Here is a 15,756-nt window from a genome sequence, read left to right as displayed (position 1 = left end):
AGCCTGGAGCAAGAATCCCTTCCTCTCCTCCCCCATGCCATCCCATTTGGAAGATATTGAGTTTTGCTCTTGCTGACGATGTCCTCCAAGCTTCCTAAATGAGGTAGATCGAGTGGGAAGTGGCTGGTGTGTGTGTTTGTGTGAATTTAAGCCTCCTTCCTATAAAATCCATTCAGAAAACAAAGGAGCAGATATGGTTTAATTCTGTTTCAGCCCAGATTGCTGGGAGAGAAAGTAGTTTAAAAATATTATTTAATCGACTAATTCATTGGCTTCCCGGCACTTCTTGTAGTACTGAGCTTGCCTTTTAAAATCCAGCGCTGAAGCCCAAGAGTGCTGGATTTCAAAATAAAAGACAAGGAGCTCAGTGCTACAAGGAGAAGTTCCCGGAAGCGTTGTTGGAGCGGCACCGGGCTTTAAAGCATTTTAAAGTAGCCAGGAGCAAGTATCCCTTGCGTGGGGACTTTAATATCTTTAAAGCTGTGCCCTTGTGATGAAGGGGCAGTTTATATTACATTTTATAGATTAACCCACCAGTAGAAAACAGGTAACATCCATTTGAGGTCAATCCATGCATTTAGTGAGGAGGAGGAGGAGGAGGAGGAGGAGGAAGAGGCAATATTAAATCAGAGCCTTGGTACAAGGAGCAATCCAGTAGAAGTGCCTTGATGGTTCTATCCAAGCAGAGACAGGAATGTGGTAGGTATGGAATCTTACTAAATCGATTCATACAGAGATACAATGCTCAGTATCTTTAAAGTTGGTAATTCTTTCATGTTACTGACTTGGGAGTAATCAAATGATCAGGTCTCATGCTGCCTGGGGAATTCTGGGAATTGAAGTCCACATGCCTTAAAGTTGCTAAGCTTAAAAAACATCAGAAGTACAACTTCTTGTAAGCCTGGGTTATTTTCCTGCATTTTGGGAATAAGGAAATTATCCTATGTGCTTGATGAAGAGATGCAGCTGAAATTTAGTTAGATGCTAATTGGAAGGTTAAAGCAGCAGATACAGATAGTCTTTGACTTACAGCTATTTGTTTAGCCTCCATTTAAAGTTACAACAACACTGAAAAAAGTGAGTTATCTTCCCTCCCCCCCAAGGGACGGACATACAGAGAGAGACAGAGGGAGGGAGGGCAAGAGAGAGACAAGAGACAGAGAGAAAGGGGTGGAGACAAGAAGCACACACACACACACAGAAAGAGAGAGAGAGGGAAAGAGAGACAAGAGACACAGAAAAAGAGGGAGGGAAAGAGAGAAACAAGAGATACATACAGATAGAGAGAAAGAAAGAGAGGGAGGGAGGGAAAGAGAGAGAAGACACACACACAGAGAGAGAAGACAGAGAAAGACAGACAGTAAGGGAGGGAAAGAGAGAGAGAGAGAGGCAGAGATGAGAGAGAGAGAAAGAAAAAGGGAGAAAGAAAAAAGAGATGAGAAAGAGGGAGAAAGAAAGAGAGAGAGAGAGATCTGTTTAAAAGAAAATAGAAAATGGCTCTTTGAGTGTTTAAGGTTGCAGACCCCGGGTTAGGCAAACACATTAAGTGAACCTTGTGGTCATTAAGCAAACACTGTGGTTGTTAAACAAGTCCATTTTCCCCAATGGGCTTTTTAACCGGAAACCAGAAGGAATCGTTGTAAACTGGCAAAAAACATAGAAAACCTCAGTCACAAGACTGTGTGGGATGTTGTAACTGATCATAAGTGTGTGTGTGTGTGCATGGCTGTCAAAACACCAAAAACAGGTCAAGTAGCTCTAGGGGGATCAGTCATAAATTAGAACACTTGCTAAGCAAGTGGCCATTAAGCGAGGACCACTTATATTTGGTTTGCTAGTCACATGGCCACCTAGCCACACCTACCCCAGTCACATGACCAACAAGCCACACCCAGCCAGTCACATGACCACAAAACTATGCCCAGTCAGCAAGCCACACCCACCCAGTCACATGACCACCAAGACACACCCACAAACTAGGCCATACCCACAGAACCCTTTGTTAAGAAATTTGAATCCCATCCCTGGGTTTCATGGATACTAACTAGCCTTTCTTAATGCTGCCATGCATACAGGAACTCTTTTTTTCATTGCCTTTCTGTTCCACAGTCATCCATCAGTTCTTCTGTGAAATCAAATACCTCATGAAGATTTCCTGCTTCAATCCCAAATTCAGTGAAATCAGGATTCTTCTCTTTGGTACTTTGGTTGGGGTTGCTTGTTTTATGGTAATTATCATGTCCTACGTGAAAATATTTAAGAAAATATTTGTTTTATGTTAATTATCATATCATATGTAAAAATCTTTAAGACACTACTAAGCATGTCCTCAATGGCCAGCAGACAAAAGGTCTTTTTTACCTGCATTCCCCATCTCTTTTTTGTTCGCTCATTCCTGGGTACAAGTATATTTTCCTATTTCATATCAAATTCTGGGTCTTTTTACAATTGGGATGAGATACTTGCAATGATCTACTCTATGATCCCTCCAATGATGAACCCTGTAATCGATAGCATGAAGAATAAGGATATCAAAGCTGCTTATGGAAGTTGTTTAATCAAAGAATTAGAAATCAAATTACAAAATTTTGCTAAAAAACTACTTAGTATTTTTGCTTAATATTATTTCATATTCAATGTGGAGATTTGTGAAATTGATATCTTCTTTTTGACAGCTAAAATTTCAATAATGCCAAACAGAACCATTATCATGGATTTCTTGCTTATGGGATTTTCTGAACAACGGGAGTTCCAGCTTTTGCATTTTGTGGTCTTCCTCATGATGTATCTGGTTATACTGATAGGAAATTTTCTCCTCATCATTCTGGTAGTAATGAGCAACCATCTTCAGACACCAATGTACTTCTTTCTGGTCAATTTAGCGATTGTTGATCTGGGATCCACCACTGTCACTATTCCGAGATCAATAGTCAGTGCCCTCATGAATGCAAGAAGGATTTCATATTCGGAATGTCTTGCACAAATGTTTTTCTTTGTTTTCTTCCTGTCATCAGACCTTTTCCTTCTCACGGCTATGGCCTATGACAGATATGTGGCTATCTGCCATCCTTTACATTATATGTCTATGATGCAATGGAAAAACTGCATCCAGATGGCAGGGGGCGCATGGATGGTAGGCTTTCTTAATGCTGCCATGCATACAGGAAGTCTTTTTTCATTGCCTTTCTGTTCCAAAGTTATTCATCAGTTCTTCTGTGAAATCCCACACCTCATGAAGATTTCCTGCTTTGATCCCAAATTCAGTGAAAAGTGGGTTCTTCTTTTTAGTGCTTTTCTTGGTGTTGTTTGTTTTATGTTAATTATCATATCATATGTAAAAATCTTTAAGACACTACTAAGCATGTCCTCAATGGCTGGTAGACAAAAGGCCTTCTCTACTTGCATTCCCCATCTCCTTGTTGTCTGCTTATTATGTGGTACAGGTATATTTTCCCATTTCATACCAAATTCTGGATCTTCTGATGAATGGAATGAAGTCCTTGCAGTGATCTACTCTGTGATCCCTCCAATGATGAACCCTGTAATCTATAGCATGAGGAATAAGGATATCAAAGCTGCTTTATGGAAACTATTTAATCAAAGGATTACAAATTAAAATACAAAACCTGCTTAACTTGAATTTTTAAGCAACTTTTGCTTATGAATTCAAAAATATCTCACATTGTATTAACCTAAGAATAACATCTCTATTATCATTTATGCCTTGTGAACTACAATTTACTTATTTGGATGCAATGGTCATTTCAGAGAATCACACACACACACTCGGGTAAAATGGTTGAAAAGCTGCAATTACTTGTTGTAACCTTTAGCAAAATATAAATTAGATCTTACACCCATGTTTTAGCATTAATATATTTATTATACTATATATTGGGATAAGAAACTTATCAATGGAAAATATTCTTATGTCTTCTCTTGCCCAAATAATTTGTCATAAAATCTATATTTTGCTTTTATTTTCTCTCTTAAATATAGCCTTCTTGAAATCACACTCAGAATGTTCTGAGAAATGTTTTTTACTGGTGTCAGTTTTTGTGTAGAGGTGCATTGTTTTATCACACGTAGAAGTTATTGAGACCAGGCTAATAGATGATAAACAAATCTTTGCCCCTGTGAAGTTCTGAGTGAGACAATGGGATTTTTTTTTACTCTGCATTTATCACATTGGTGCATTCTGATTTTGCTGATTAATAACTCCTTCATCCAACATATCTGTCTACAAGCAAGTGAAGGTCACCAACTGAAAACAGGGAGCATGTCAAGATTAGATGTAAGAATAAACTTTATCAATATGTTGCAGGTAGCATATCTATTTTTTTGTTTATTATTGTTCTCTGCTAGCAATTATTCTATTTCTCAAGCTCTAAAAAAAGACACATATTAGAAGAAGGCATTACTTGTTGATACTGAAGTAACATGTGCCACTGTAGATTCAATCTGCATATAAATGTAAACAATTAGAAATCTTTGAATCTATCTATCTATCTATCTATCTATCTATCTATCTATCTATCTATCTATCTATCTATCTATCTATCTATCTATCTATCTATCTATCTATCTACCTACCTACCTACCTACCTACCTACCTACCTACCTACCTATCTATCTATCTATCTATCTATCTATCTATCTATCTATCTATCTATCTATCTATCTATCTATCTATCTATCTATCTATCTATCTATCTATCGTATGGCAAATTCATGGACTTATAGTGATTCAAATGTTACTGTCCAGATCACCCAGCCGTTCAAGGACAGGATGTTTTATGTTGAAAAAAATCCAAGCTTTTGATTTTCAAATCCAAAATTTGAAGCTGGTATTTGCCAAAGATGGCAACGTATGTTGGAATTAGAAAACCCTTAACCATCATAACCTGCACATTCTTCTCTGAGAACATTCTGTCTCTAATCTTGGATGGTGTGGCATGTCTCCATTCAAGACTGGTGCACAACCTGATAGTTACTTTAAACTCATAGGTCCTACTCAAGAATAGATGGCCGCAGTGACCAAGAAAGCCTTTGAATAAATTTATTTAATGTACTACTTTTATCTGTTCTTGGAACAGGAGATTCCGCCAGATGGCCGCTCATGCCCTAGTCAGCTCATGAATGGATAACTGCACTATGCAATATATGAAGCTACCCTTGACAACAACTATGGTTAAGCTATAAATATGTCAGTGCAGTTAGTGATGGGCATGTCACATTCTGTCTATGTGATTTCACTGTATTCAAGCTGCAAAGGCTACTAGTTCTATTCAACATGCAATTCAAGTTTCTGGTTATCACCAATGAAGACCTTCATGCATAGGGCCTGTCTACTTGTAGAGTTGCCTTTCCTAATTGTTTCTGATTGTCAGGTAACATCAGACAAAATGAGCATACCTCAGGTCATTTATTGGAACCAAATAACAGGCTTCTCTGTACAGCTCCTGCATTTGGAATAGTTCCCCATCCCACCTCCCATACTTCTATATACTTTTAGTTGATGATATTCAGAAAATTATTGAAATTGTGACTATTCTCTTAGGTTGTCAGCAAGACTAGCAATTGAGCCCTTATAGAATGTTTATTGTTTTGGAGAGTTTGTCTTCTGGATGATTATGATTCATTTTTTAAATTACTCTTTTTTAATGTAAGCCACTCAGAGCCATTTGGGATCTTGTCTCCAAAGGAATGATTTTCTCTTATGTTTCTCTGAAAGAACACAACTGGGGTATTTTCTTATATTCATGGCTATTGTCAGAAGAAAAGATGGAGGCCATGGGCAATGAATTATTCCAGTTTTAGCCACTTGCAATCTTATTCAGAGTAGGAGGATCTGACAATTCATGTTCTCATCAGGATAGATTACTGAAATGTGCTATAGATGGGCATAGCATTGAACAGTACTTGAAAATTACTTGCAGAAGAAAGCAGCAGCCCAAATGCTGCATTTACCCTGTACATTTATTTATTTATTTGGTCAATTTATATTCAATAGTTGTCTTCTTAACATACAGTTTATGGCAATATACAGTTCATAAAATATAAAAATATAGTAATAAATAACAGTTATACTACAAGCCATTCAATAATAAACCCATACTATTCTGGACAAATTTGGAAGACCACCATACAGGTCTAGGGGTAGAACCAGTGGTGGGATTCAGCCAGTTCGCACCAGTTCGGGAGAACAAGTTGTTAACTTTCTGAGCAGTTTGATGAGCTAGTTTTTGGAAGAAATCATTAGAGCAGAGAACCAGTTGTTACATTATTTGAATCCCACCACTGGGTAGGACCAAGTCTTCAAGGGTTTACAAAATATAGATTTAACTTTGAAAATTACTCAGAAAGTACATTTGTAAAGAAGGCAGATGTGAATGATTATAGCCATATGATATCTATAGTGTGGTGAGTGATAGATTTTGGATAAGTTTCTAGATACAAATCAAAAAAGTGGTTTTAAATGTTAAGGTCCTATATGCTGGCTTTTAGGTATCTAGGTATGTAAAGAACAATATTTTCACATAGGCATTCAATCATTTGTTTAGTACACTTGCCCTGATTGGTAGTATTGAGAATCCCTCTATGTGATAAGTGGAGGATTATAGGTAATGTTTCTTGGCAGTAGCTAGCCTCTTGCAGAATAACTTCCATATGGAAGTCTGATTGGCATCAACTTGGGGCCTTTAGGTACACTGATTATATTTATCTGATTTTATTGTTTCTTATTTTGCTTGTAATTTATCTTATGTTTTATTATTTCCCACTCCTTTCAGTTTCAGTTTGGAGACTTTTCCATGCACACTGAATCACAAGTTTAGGTAGCTTTTCAGGGACCCAAATAAATAGGCCAAGTCTAAGATTGAATGCAAGTTTTCCATGACCTTGTGGTTCTATTGGACATAGATCTAAGTATATTTTATTTATTTATCTGAGAAAAACTTACATTATAACAGAAACAAGTATAAACATAAGTTTAAATACAAGATGTAGGAATTAATAATTGGGGACAATAGGACAGGGATGGTAGGCATGATTGTGCGCTTATGCCCGCCCCTTAGAGACCTTGTAGGAATGGGGTAAGGTCAATAGAGGTTAGTTTGAGGGTAAAGGAGTGGGTGTTTGAGCAGGTGACAACAGAAGCAGGTAGTGAGTTCCAGACATTGACCACTCTGTTGCTGAAATCGTACTTCCTGCAATCAAGTTTGGAGTGGTTTACATTAAGTTTATATCTGTTGTGTGCTCTTGTGTTGTTGTTGTTAAAGCTGAAATATTCATTAACTGGTAAGATGTTGTAACATATGATTTTATGTACTATGCTTAAGTCCAATGTTAGTCAGCATAGTTCAAGGTTGTCTAAGCCTAGAATCTCAAGTCCAGTGCTGTAGGATATTCTGTTGCGAACAGAGGAATGTAGTACTGTTCTGATAAAATACTTCTGGACTCGCTCAATTGTATTTATGTCTAATATACAGTGTAGATTCCAGACAGTAGAGCTGAATTCAAGTATTGGTCTAGCAAAGGTTTTGAATGCCCTAGTTTACAAAACAGTATTACCAGAGGAGAAGCTTTGTAAAATTAAATTTACAACTCTTAAAGCCTTTTTGGCAATACTGTTGCACTGAGCTTTGGCGCTTAGATTATTCAATATGAGAACTCCAAGGTCCTTGACAAACTTAGGGTCATCAACAAGGTCATATCCGCCTAGCTTTTATTCGGTATATAGATTTTTTTTTTTTTTACCAATGTGTAGGACAGAGCATTTGTTGGTAGAGATTTGGAGTTGCCCAATTGTTAGACCATTCAGACACATAATCAAGGTCTTTTTGAAGGACGGTAGCATGGACGGTTGTGTTGAATAGTTTTACATCATCAGCGAAGAGGACACAGTTGCTAATAAGGTGATCACAAAGGTCATTTATATAGACTGTAAAGAGTGTAAAGATCCCAGAATTTTCCCTTGTGGGACACCGCTGATAACTTGTGCAGGGTTTGATAGGGCGTTTCCTATTTTTACTATTTGTTGCCTGTTTGACAAGAAGGCAGTAATCTACTTGTGAAGGGGTCCGGAAATCCCATAAAAAATTATTTTAATAATAGTTTGTCATGTACCACTGAGTCAAATGCTTTGCAGAAGTCAATGTAAATCCCATATAAATCAATCTGAATCCATCTGTTTTCCTGGATTGATACATTTCACCCCATGGGAATGAAACGTACCTCTCTGGGAATGTAAAAACCTCCATTCCACACCTTTGAAGTATGCTGTTAATAGCCTCCTTGTGGTCAATTGTGATCAATTAGATGGACAATAGGAGAAGAGATAGGGAGAGATTTGTCTTTTACAGGAAAGATGTAAATCTAAGTTAGAGAGTTTTACATTGCAGTTACTCGACTTCTAAGAATCTTAAAAGTACATGGCATTTTTCTGTATTTTGTAGAATTTTCCTCCCATGTCTCTTGTGATGTGCTAGGAACTTCTTCCCAGATCTTTAACTTTGATCAAAGAATAAAAGTCTGTTTTGTTTAATTTGCAAGCCTCCATTTAAGTCTTTGTTTTGGTTCGTTTTTGGCTTAAGTGTGCTGCCAGACCTTACAGTGCCTCTAACAGAGAAGAAAATTGGCAGAGGAGTTTATTAGGACAAGGCTGCCATGCAGAGGAACACAGAGATAGTCCTTCACTTATGATCACAATTGAGCTCAAAATTTTGGTTGCTAAGCAAGAGCGTTGTTAAGTGAGTTTTACCATATTTGCTCAATCCATGACATCTCCTGGGTTCTTACAGTCATATGCAGGTTAGGGAAGTAAATCTGAAAGTGTGTACAATGTTCTAATGTACATAAATTATAGTTAAATGTGTGGTAGAAAGTGGACTCGGTTTCCAAATGCAGTGAGGTTGAATGTATGTAGTTTTAGAAGAGCTCTATGTGTGGTTGTGTGTGTGTGCGTACACGTACACACAGTATATATAGTAGATAGTGTAACTTTTTGTGTGCCTATACACACACTATACAATGTAATATGTATGTACACATATGGCATATATACATAGGATTAAATAGTGTATTTTGGATGTTCAGTAGTAGTAAATAAATAGAGAGGGAAATTGTATTTCTGAGGTGAGGAGAGGCCAGGCAAGGCACCCCTTGACGTGAGTGCTGTCAAGTTGGCCACTCCCACCGAGTCACATAACCACCCACCACACCCACCCAGCCACATGACCCCCAAGCCATGCTCACCAAATAAGCCATGCCCACAGAACTGCTAGTAAATTTTTTTGAATCCCACCACTGATCAGTAGATATCTCTTAACCTCAGACATCAGTATGACATCATAATGGGTAATGCTTTGTTTCCATGTAGACTGAATCCTCACAAAATAGGTCAAGCTTATGTAGGCTCAGGGGCCCAAGTCAGTAAACTTGCATTCAATCTTTGACTAAATTTTCCATGATATTGCAATTCAACTGGACACAGTTTTAGGGATAATCAAAATGTTGATAAGAATCTGATTATGATAAGAGTCACAATTTTATGAAGTACATTTCCATTTCATTTCTATATTTTACAATACAAATTTCTGAATGGGGACATTGATTTACAGTTTTCTCATTTTTGCTTACATTCTTGTATTATAACAATTATTTCCATGTATTACATTAATTTAGATTCTAAACATAGGAGTTTACGGAAAGAAAAACTTCCACTTTGGACTATAGTGCTACTATCGGTAATATTTTGTACCCCTAGTGTATTTTCCTCAAGTTGAAAGAAAACATCACGTCCTTGCAGTGTCTGGGAGAATTGTATCTGTCACCACTATAATTGTAATTGTGCAATCAATCCATCACGTACAGAGGTCATTAAAGTTGTTCCCTGTGGAACTAGTTAGCAAATGCTGAGGAGGAAGCCATGTTTGAATCCCACCAAATCTGTAGCATGTAACCATTGCATTGCATAAATAGCAGCTGGAGAATGAGAATTGAAGGATAGTATGTTAGTGAGAAACATAGTTTTTTCTCTTTGTAATTTTTTAAAATTCACTTCTGTTTTGGAATAAAAACAATAATCTCTGGATGCTGATTAAGGATTCATTTCTATCATGTAACTCTCATATTCATTGGTGTTCTTCACTAGGTTTTTCTCCATCAATCTGCATCGTGCTTGAACTAGAGTTGTGCTGCAAATCTGCCACAAATGATTTTGAGAGGCTTGTGGAACGTGAAAGAAATACAAACAAAAAGAAGAAAAAAGAACTGGATACTGAATGCTAGTGTGGTTGTTTTCATTATCAATTTAAAAAGATCAGTGGGAAAAAGTAAGTTTTTAAAATTTAAATTTCTAAAGACTATTCAAGAAAGGTTCAATGGGCACTTTTTCAAAAACTTCTTATGCCTTTTAACCAAGGTTGTCATTGCTGCTGCTGTTGTATTCATGGTTTTTATAAAAATAGACTAAAAACTGGAAGGAGATATGTAACACTTTAAATGATACAATTGCAGGGCAAATTTTGTGCTAACTAACTAATATATCAAGTATAGAGGTTTCTATTGAACAATTGTAGATATGACTAGTTGTCTAGATTCAGGCTTCTTCAATAGCATTCTATTGTCTACACAAGGTCTGCACAAACAATATGGTAGTTCTTATATTCTATTCCAGATAGAGAATTAAATTAAATCTGCAATCAAACCTGACTTATTTCCAATCCTTGGATATATCTCAATCTCATAGCTGCAGGTTTGGAAGAGGGGGTGTAAGTATGAATAATATTTGTAATGTCTCTAAAATATTTAGGCCTATCTCTAAAATTTCAAAGGTATGCAAAATCAGTATTTCCTGGTGATATGAAAAAAATCTAATGTTACATTAATGTTTGATAATCATTGCCACACTATGCTCTCTCTATGATTTTTTTTCTTTAATGAAAGGAAGCTGGCACTGCAGAAATGCTTTTTCAGTTCTAGATCTGGCCTTTTATGTCACAGAAGTTATTATATTATGATGAATATAATATGGTTGGGCTGTTTTGTGTCATTATATGGGATCATGTTTTCATATAAGCAGCTTATATGGTCTTTCTTTTCAGTTTAAAGTTCATTGAAATTCGTAGCAGGACACAGTGGCCCCTCCATTAGAGATAAAGAATATAGCAGGATCCAATCTGGGTCAGTCACTGGGACCAGAGATTTTATCTTCTGAGCTTTTGGACTTGTGCTGAAGCCCAGCTTCAAGGAACTTCTCTATAGCAGACACGCACATACTGTTAGAGACAAGATTTTTGAAGATGGGCTCCTGCATGAATCTGAAAGCTTGGATGACAAAACCTTTTATTCCATTGACTGACCAAGATTGGATCCAGCAACATTATCCTGGGACATGTTGTATATTGGCCTTCATTGATGAATCTAATTCAGGTTGCAATTAAGCCTGATGTACTTCACATCCCTGAGATACCATGGAGCTGAAGATTTTACAGGGTGTAATACCAAACAATAGTTGCAATGCCTCTGCATATTAGAAGAAAAAATAAATCCTATTTGAACTCCCAAGTTTAAGCAAAATTGTAATTATCTGATTAGATAAAATGATAAAGTATTGTACTGTATTATATTCTTCTCCTGCAGAAAAAGTTCCTTAATAAAGGATGTCAGTACTGAAGAACTATCTTGAATGTATAAATATAGCTTTCTTGTTCTGGGAGTCACTATATCAAAATTAAAACAAAGGCAGTTGGAAACTATTGTTCTATAAAATGGAATCATATTCAAAAGCAAGAGTTGTTATATTGATACTTCTTTCTCTGACAGTTAAAATTTCAACAATGCCAAACAGAACCATCATCATGGATTTCTTGCTTATGGGATTTTCTGAGCAAGGGGAGTTCCAACTTTTGCACATTGTGGTCTTTCTCATGATGTATCTGGTCATATTGATAGGAAATCTTCTCCTTATCACTCTAGTAGTAATGAGCAACCATCTTCAGACACCAATGTATTTCTTTCTGGTCAATTTAGCGATTGTTGATCTGGGATCCACCACTGTCACTATTCCCAGATCAATAGTCAGTGCCCTCATGAATGCAAGAAGGATTTCATATTTGGAATGTCTTGCACAAATGTTTTTCTTTCTTTTCTTCGTGTCATCAGACCTTTTCCTTCTCACGGCTATGGCCTATGACAGATATGTGGCTATCTGCTATCCTTTACATTACATGTCTATGATGCAATGGAGAAGCTGCTTCCAGATGGCAGGGGCTGCATGGGTGCTAGGTTTTCTTAATGCTGCCATGCATGCAGGAACCCTTTTTTCATTGCCTTTCTGTTCCACAATCATCCATCAGTTCTTCTGTGAAATCCCACACCTCATGAAGATTTCCTGCTTCGATCCCAAATTCAATGAAATCAGGATTCTTCTCTTTAGTACTTTGGTTGGTGTTGTTTGTTTTATGTTAATTATCACGTCCTATGTGAAAATATTTAAGACAGTATTGAACATGTCCTCAATGGCCAGCAGACAAAAGGTCTTCTCTACCTGCATTCCCCATCTTTTTGTTGTTTGCTTATTCCTGGGTACAAGTATATTTTCCTATTTCATATCAAATTCTGGGTCTTTTTACAATTGGGATGAGATATTTGCAGTGATCTACTCTGTGATCCCTCCAATGATGAACCCTGTAATCTATAGCATGAAGAATAAGGATATCAAAGCTGCTTTATGGAAATTGTTTAATCAAAGAATTAGAAATCAAATTACAAAACTTTGCTGAAAAGCTACATATCTTTTGCTTAATATTATTTTGTTAAATAAACCCACAGATTTTGTTGTCCTAAAAGCTAATACCTTTGTTATCTTATAAGCCTTGTGAACCACAATTTATTTAATTGGATGTGTGGTACAAAGAATCACATGCATAATCTTTATGAAATGGTTGAAAAACTGGAATTACCGGTAGTAACCTTAAACAAAGTAGAAAATAGGTGTAACATCCAATTTTTAATATTAATATGCTGATGACACTATATATTGAGAGAAGAAATGTGGCTGTCTGTATAATCAATGAAAGATAAATTTAATTTTACCCAGCTTTTAGATAATAAAATCTATTTTTCTCTCATATTTTTCTTAAGGGTTAGGATAAGGATAGCAATGTTGAAATGAGGCTGATTGCTCTGGGAAATAACAGAAAAATAGCATTGGAAGGAACTATATCATTCTTGACAAATGGCTGTCTAGTCTCTTCTTAAAAGCCTCCAGTGATGGAACAACCACAACTTTTGAAGGCAAACTGTTCCACTGGTTAATTGTTCTCATTGTTAGGAAATTTATCCTTAGTTCTAGGTTGTTTCTTTCTTTGATTATATTTGATTCATAGTTTCTTTTCTTGCATTTTGGTGCTTTGGAAAATAGGTTGACTTCTTCATCTTTGTGACTTTGTGTAGTCCTCAATGGAACTACATCTACATGGAGGAAAGTGTGCACTAGGGTACCGCAAGGCTCTGTTTTAGGCCCAGCATTCTTCAATGTGTTCCTCAATGATTTGGATCAGGGGATGGATGGGAAACTTATCAAATTTGCAGATGACACCAAGCTGGCAGGAATAGCCAACACTCCAGAAGATAGGCTTAAGATATAGAAGGATCTTGACACACTTGAACATAGGGCACTGTCTAACAAAATCAAATTCAATGGTGAAAAAAGCAAGGTTCTATATTTAGGCAAAACCCCCAAATTTACAGGTACAGTAAAGGTGGTAACTCGCTCAATAGTAGTAACTGCGACAAGGATCTTGTCCTAGTCGACAATCATTTGAATATGTCAGCAGTGTGCTGCAGTGCAAATGATTTCTGTAGTCTGCAATTTTTCTGGAAATAAAAACAAAACAAAACAAGAAAGTCAAGTTGCCCCTTGAAAAAGCACCTTTGGGACAAGCATAACTGAGAATCTCCACAGACTTTTTAGCTATGCACTTTGGGATGAACACCCTTCGAATGGTGTGGGACTATGACTAGGTTTCAGAAAAATTGCAGACTACAGGAACCATTTGCACTTCAGTTTGAGATGCAGACAACATAGGCTTATCCCCAACAGTCTGTGCCTGTCTTCAACAGGGAAGGGACACAGGGCAAAAAACATCTTGCAGCCAAGAAGGCTCCATACTCATTTTCACTACACAGGAGACCCTGAAAAGACAGATAAACCTCCTAATGGCCTCAATGGGTTTCTAAAAAAATGCAAATGCCAGCTATCTGCAACGAATGTAATCCTATTCCCCACCATCCAGTCAAAGCTGAAGAAGCTTCTTGGATGAGAATCAAAACTTCTTCAAAGAAAAAGAAGAAAGTCCAGTTGCCTCTTGAAAAAGCACCTTTGGGACAACCGTGTCCTGAATGGCTGAGAATCTCCATAGACTTTTAGATTGTAACCTTGCAATACCATAATATGCTGAGTCATTTCTGATAGATTTCTGGATACAAATCAAGATACTGTGGATTGCCTGCTCATTATAATTATAACACTGTATATTCTTTTATGTATCAATATATATTATACTATTTTCCCAATTTGTACTTATTTCTTTATTTTCATGTTTGTTGGGGTTTTTCCACAATCATCTTATTATCTTTAAACAATGCTAATCTCTCTTTATTATTTTTTATCATTTTCTCCAAAAATATATATAGACATCAGTAACATTTCTTCATACAATATACTTATTAACCCCTATTAAGTCACTAATGTTTTAATATTATAAATATCAGTGTTCCACCACATTTTCAATATCTCAATTTTATGTAAACACTAATATAATCAATTGTTAATCAGATTTAATCAATCCCAAAATTATATCTAAATCCCCTGAATTTATAATCCTTGAAAACTATATATTCCATTATATTTTTGTACCCTGTTAATCATACCCTGTTAAATATACCTAGTCCTAGTCTTCCACCTCCTAGTCTCAATATATTTATGGTTATAATAAATGCTATTATATATCTATATATGTGCTACTATTTTCCCAATTTAAACTTTTCACTTATTTCTATTGATTTTTAATATAATTACTGTAATGCAAAATATTATGTTATCTATCCATCATCTTTCAGCCTTTTTAGAAGTTCATCATTTATTTTTTCATGATACTTTTATATTTCTTTCTTGAAATCCTATATGTCTTTCTAGCATTTTTACCCAAACTGATTGTTTCGTCTGCCTTACCTTTTATTGCCTTCTGCTGCATCTTTTGAATATCCATCCATCTGTAACCCTTTCATTACTTTTGGAAAGTTTTCCTTTTTTTCTCTACTCTATTATAAGCTCTTAAGGGATTATTTATTTGATTTTTAGTATTTATTGTTACTGTCTTTTCAGTGTTTTTATCTGCTTGTAACTTGTTTTTATCTTCTTGCAGTTTATTTTGCTTTGTCTCCTCCACCCCTTCTTCTAATTTCTCATCTACTGTATATTACCGTATATGCCGGCGTATAAGACGACCCGGCATATAAGACGACCCCCCAACATTTCTACTCAAAATATAGTTTGTTATATACTCGCCCTCTCTTCCGCACGCCTTCCACTTTTGCACTTTTTTTTTTTTGGAGGCACTTTTGTGCACCGTGGAAACGAATCCCGTGAAGCCGAAAGGAGCAGCCAGCCTTCTCCCAGCTCCCAAGGAAGCGAGGTTCGCACCGCCTGGGCTCCGCTGAGGTATCCGGCTGGGGCTGTCAGGAGTTGTT

General features: G+C 36.5%; 2 protein-coding genes across 2 annotated transcripts; both read left to right on the top strand.

Annotated features, from left to right (window-relative positions):
* The first annotated feature begins 2,689 nt into the window (after positions 1-2,689).
* Positions 2,690-3,616, top strand: LOC113423025 (olfactory receptor 14A16-like). Its single transcript, XM_026684243.1, has one exon. It carries the CDS (start codon positions 2,690-2,692, stop codon positions 3,614-3,616), a length of 927 nt encoding a protein of 308 aa, XP_026540028.1.
* An 8,392-nt stretch (positions 3,617-12,008) lies between these two features.
* Positions 12,009-12,785, top strand: LOC148129086 (olfactory receptor 14J1-like). Its single transcript, XM_087947354.1, has one exon. The coding sequence runs from the start codon at positions 12,009-12,011 to the stop codon at positions 12,783-12,785; it is 777 nt and encodes a 258-aa protein (XP_087803480.1).
* The last annotated feature ends 2,971 nt before the right edge of the window (positions 12,786-15,756 follow it).

This window comes from Notechis scutatus, chromosome Z (assembly GCF_049901735.1).
Source record: "Notechis scutatus isolate UNSWTSFEM ecotype Mainland chromosome Z, rNotScu1.2, whole genome shotgun sequence".
Taxonomy (NCBI): domain Eukaryota; kingdom Metazoa; phylum Chordata; class Lepidosauria; order Squamata; family Elapidae; genus Notechis; species Notechis scutatus.
This window is presented reverse-complemented; position numbering and strand designations above follow the sequence as displayed.

What these genes read in the sequence shown, in the direction of transcription:
- LOC113423025 (XM_026684243.1), top strand. Translation starts at nt 2,690, where the DNA reads ATGCCAAACAGAACCATTATCATGGATTTCTTGCTTATGGGATTTTCT.
- LOC148129086 (XM_087947354.1), top strand. Translation starts at nt 12,009, where the DNA reads ATGTATTTCTTTCTGGTCAATTTAGCGATTGTTGATCTGGGATCCACC.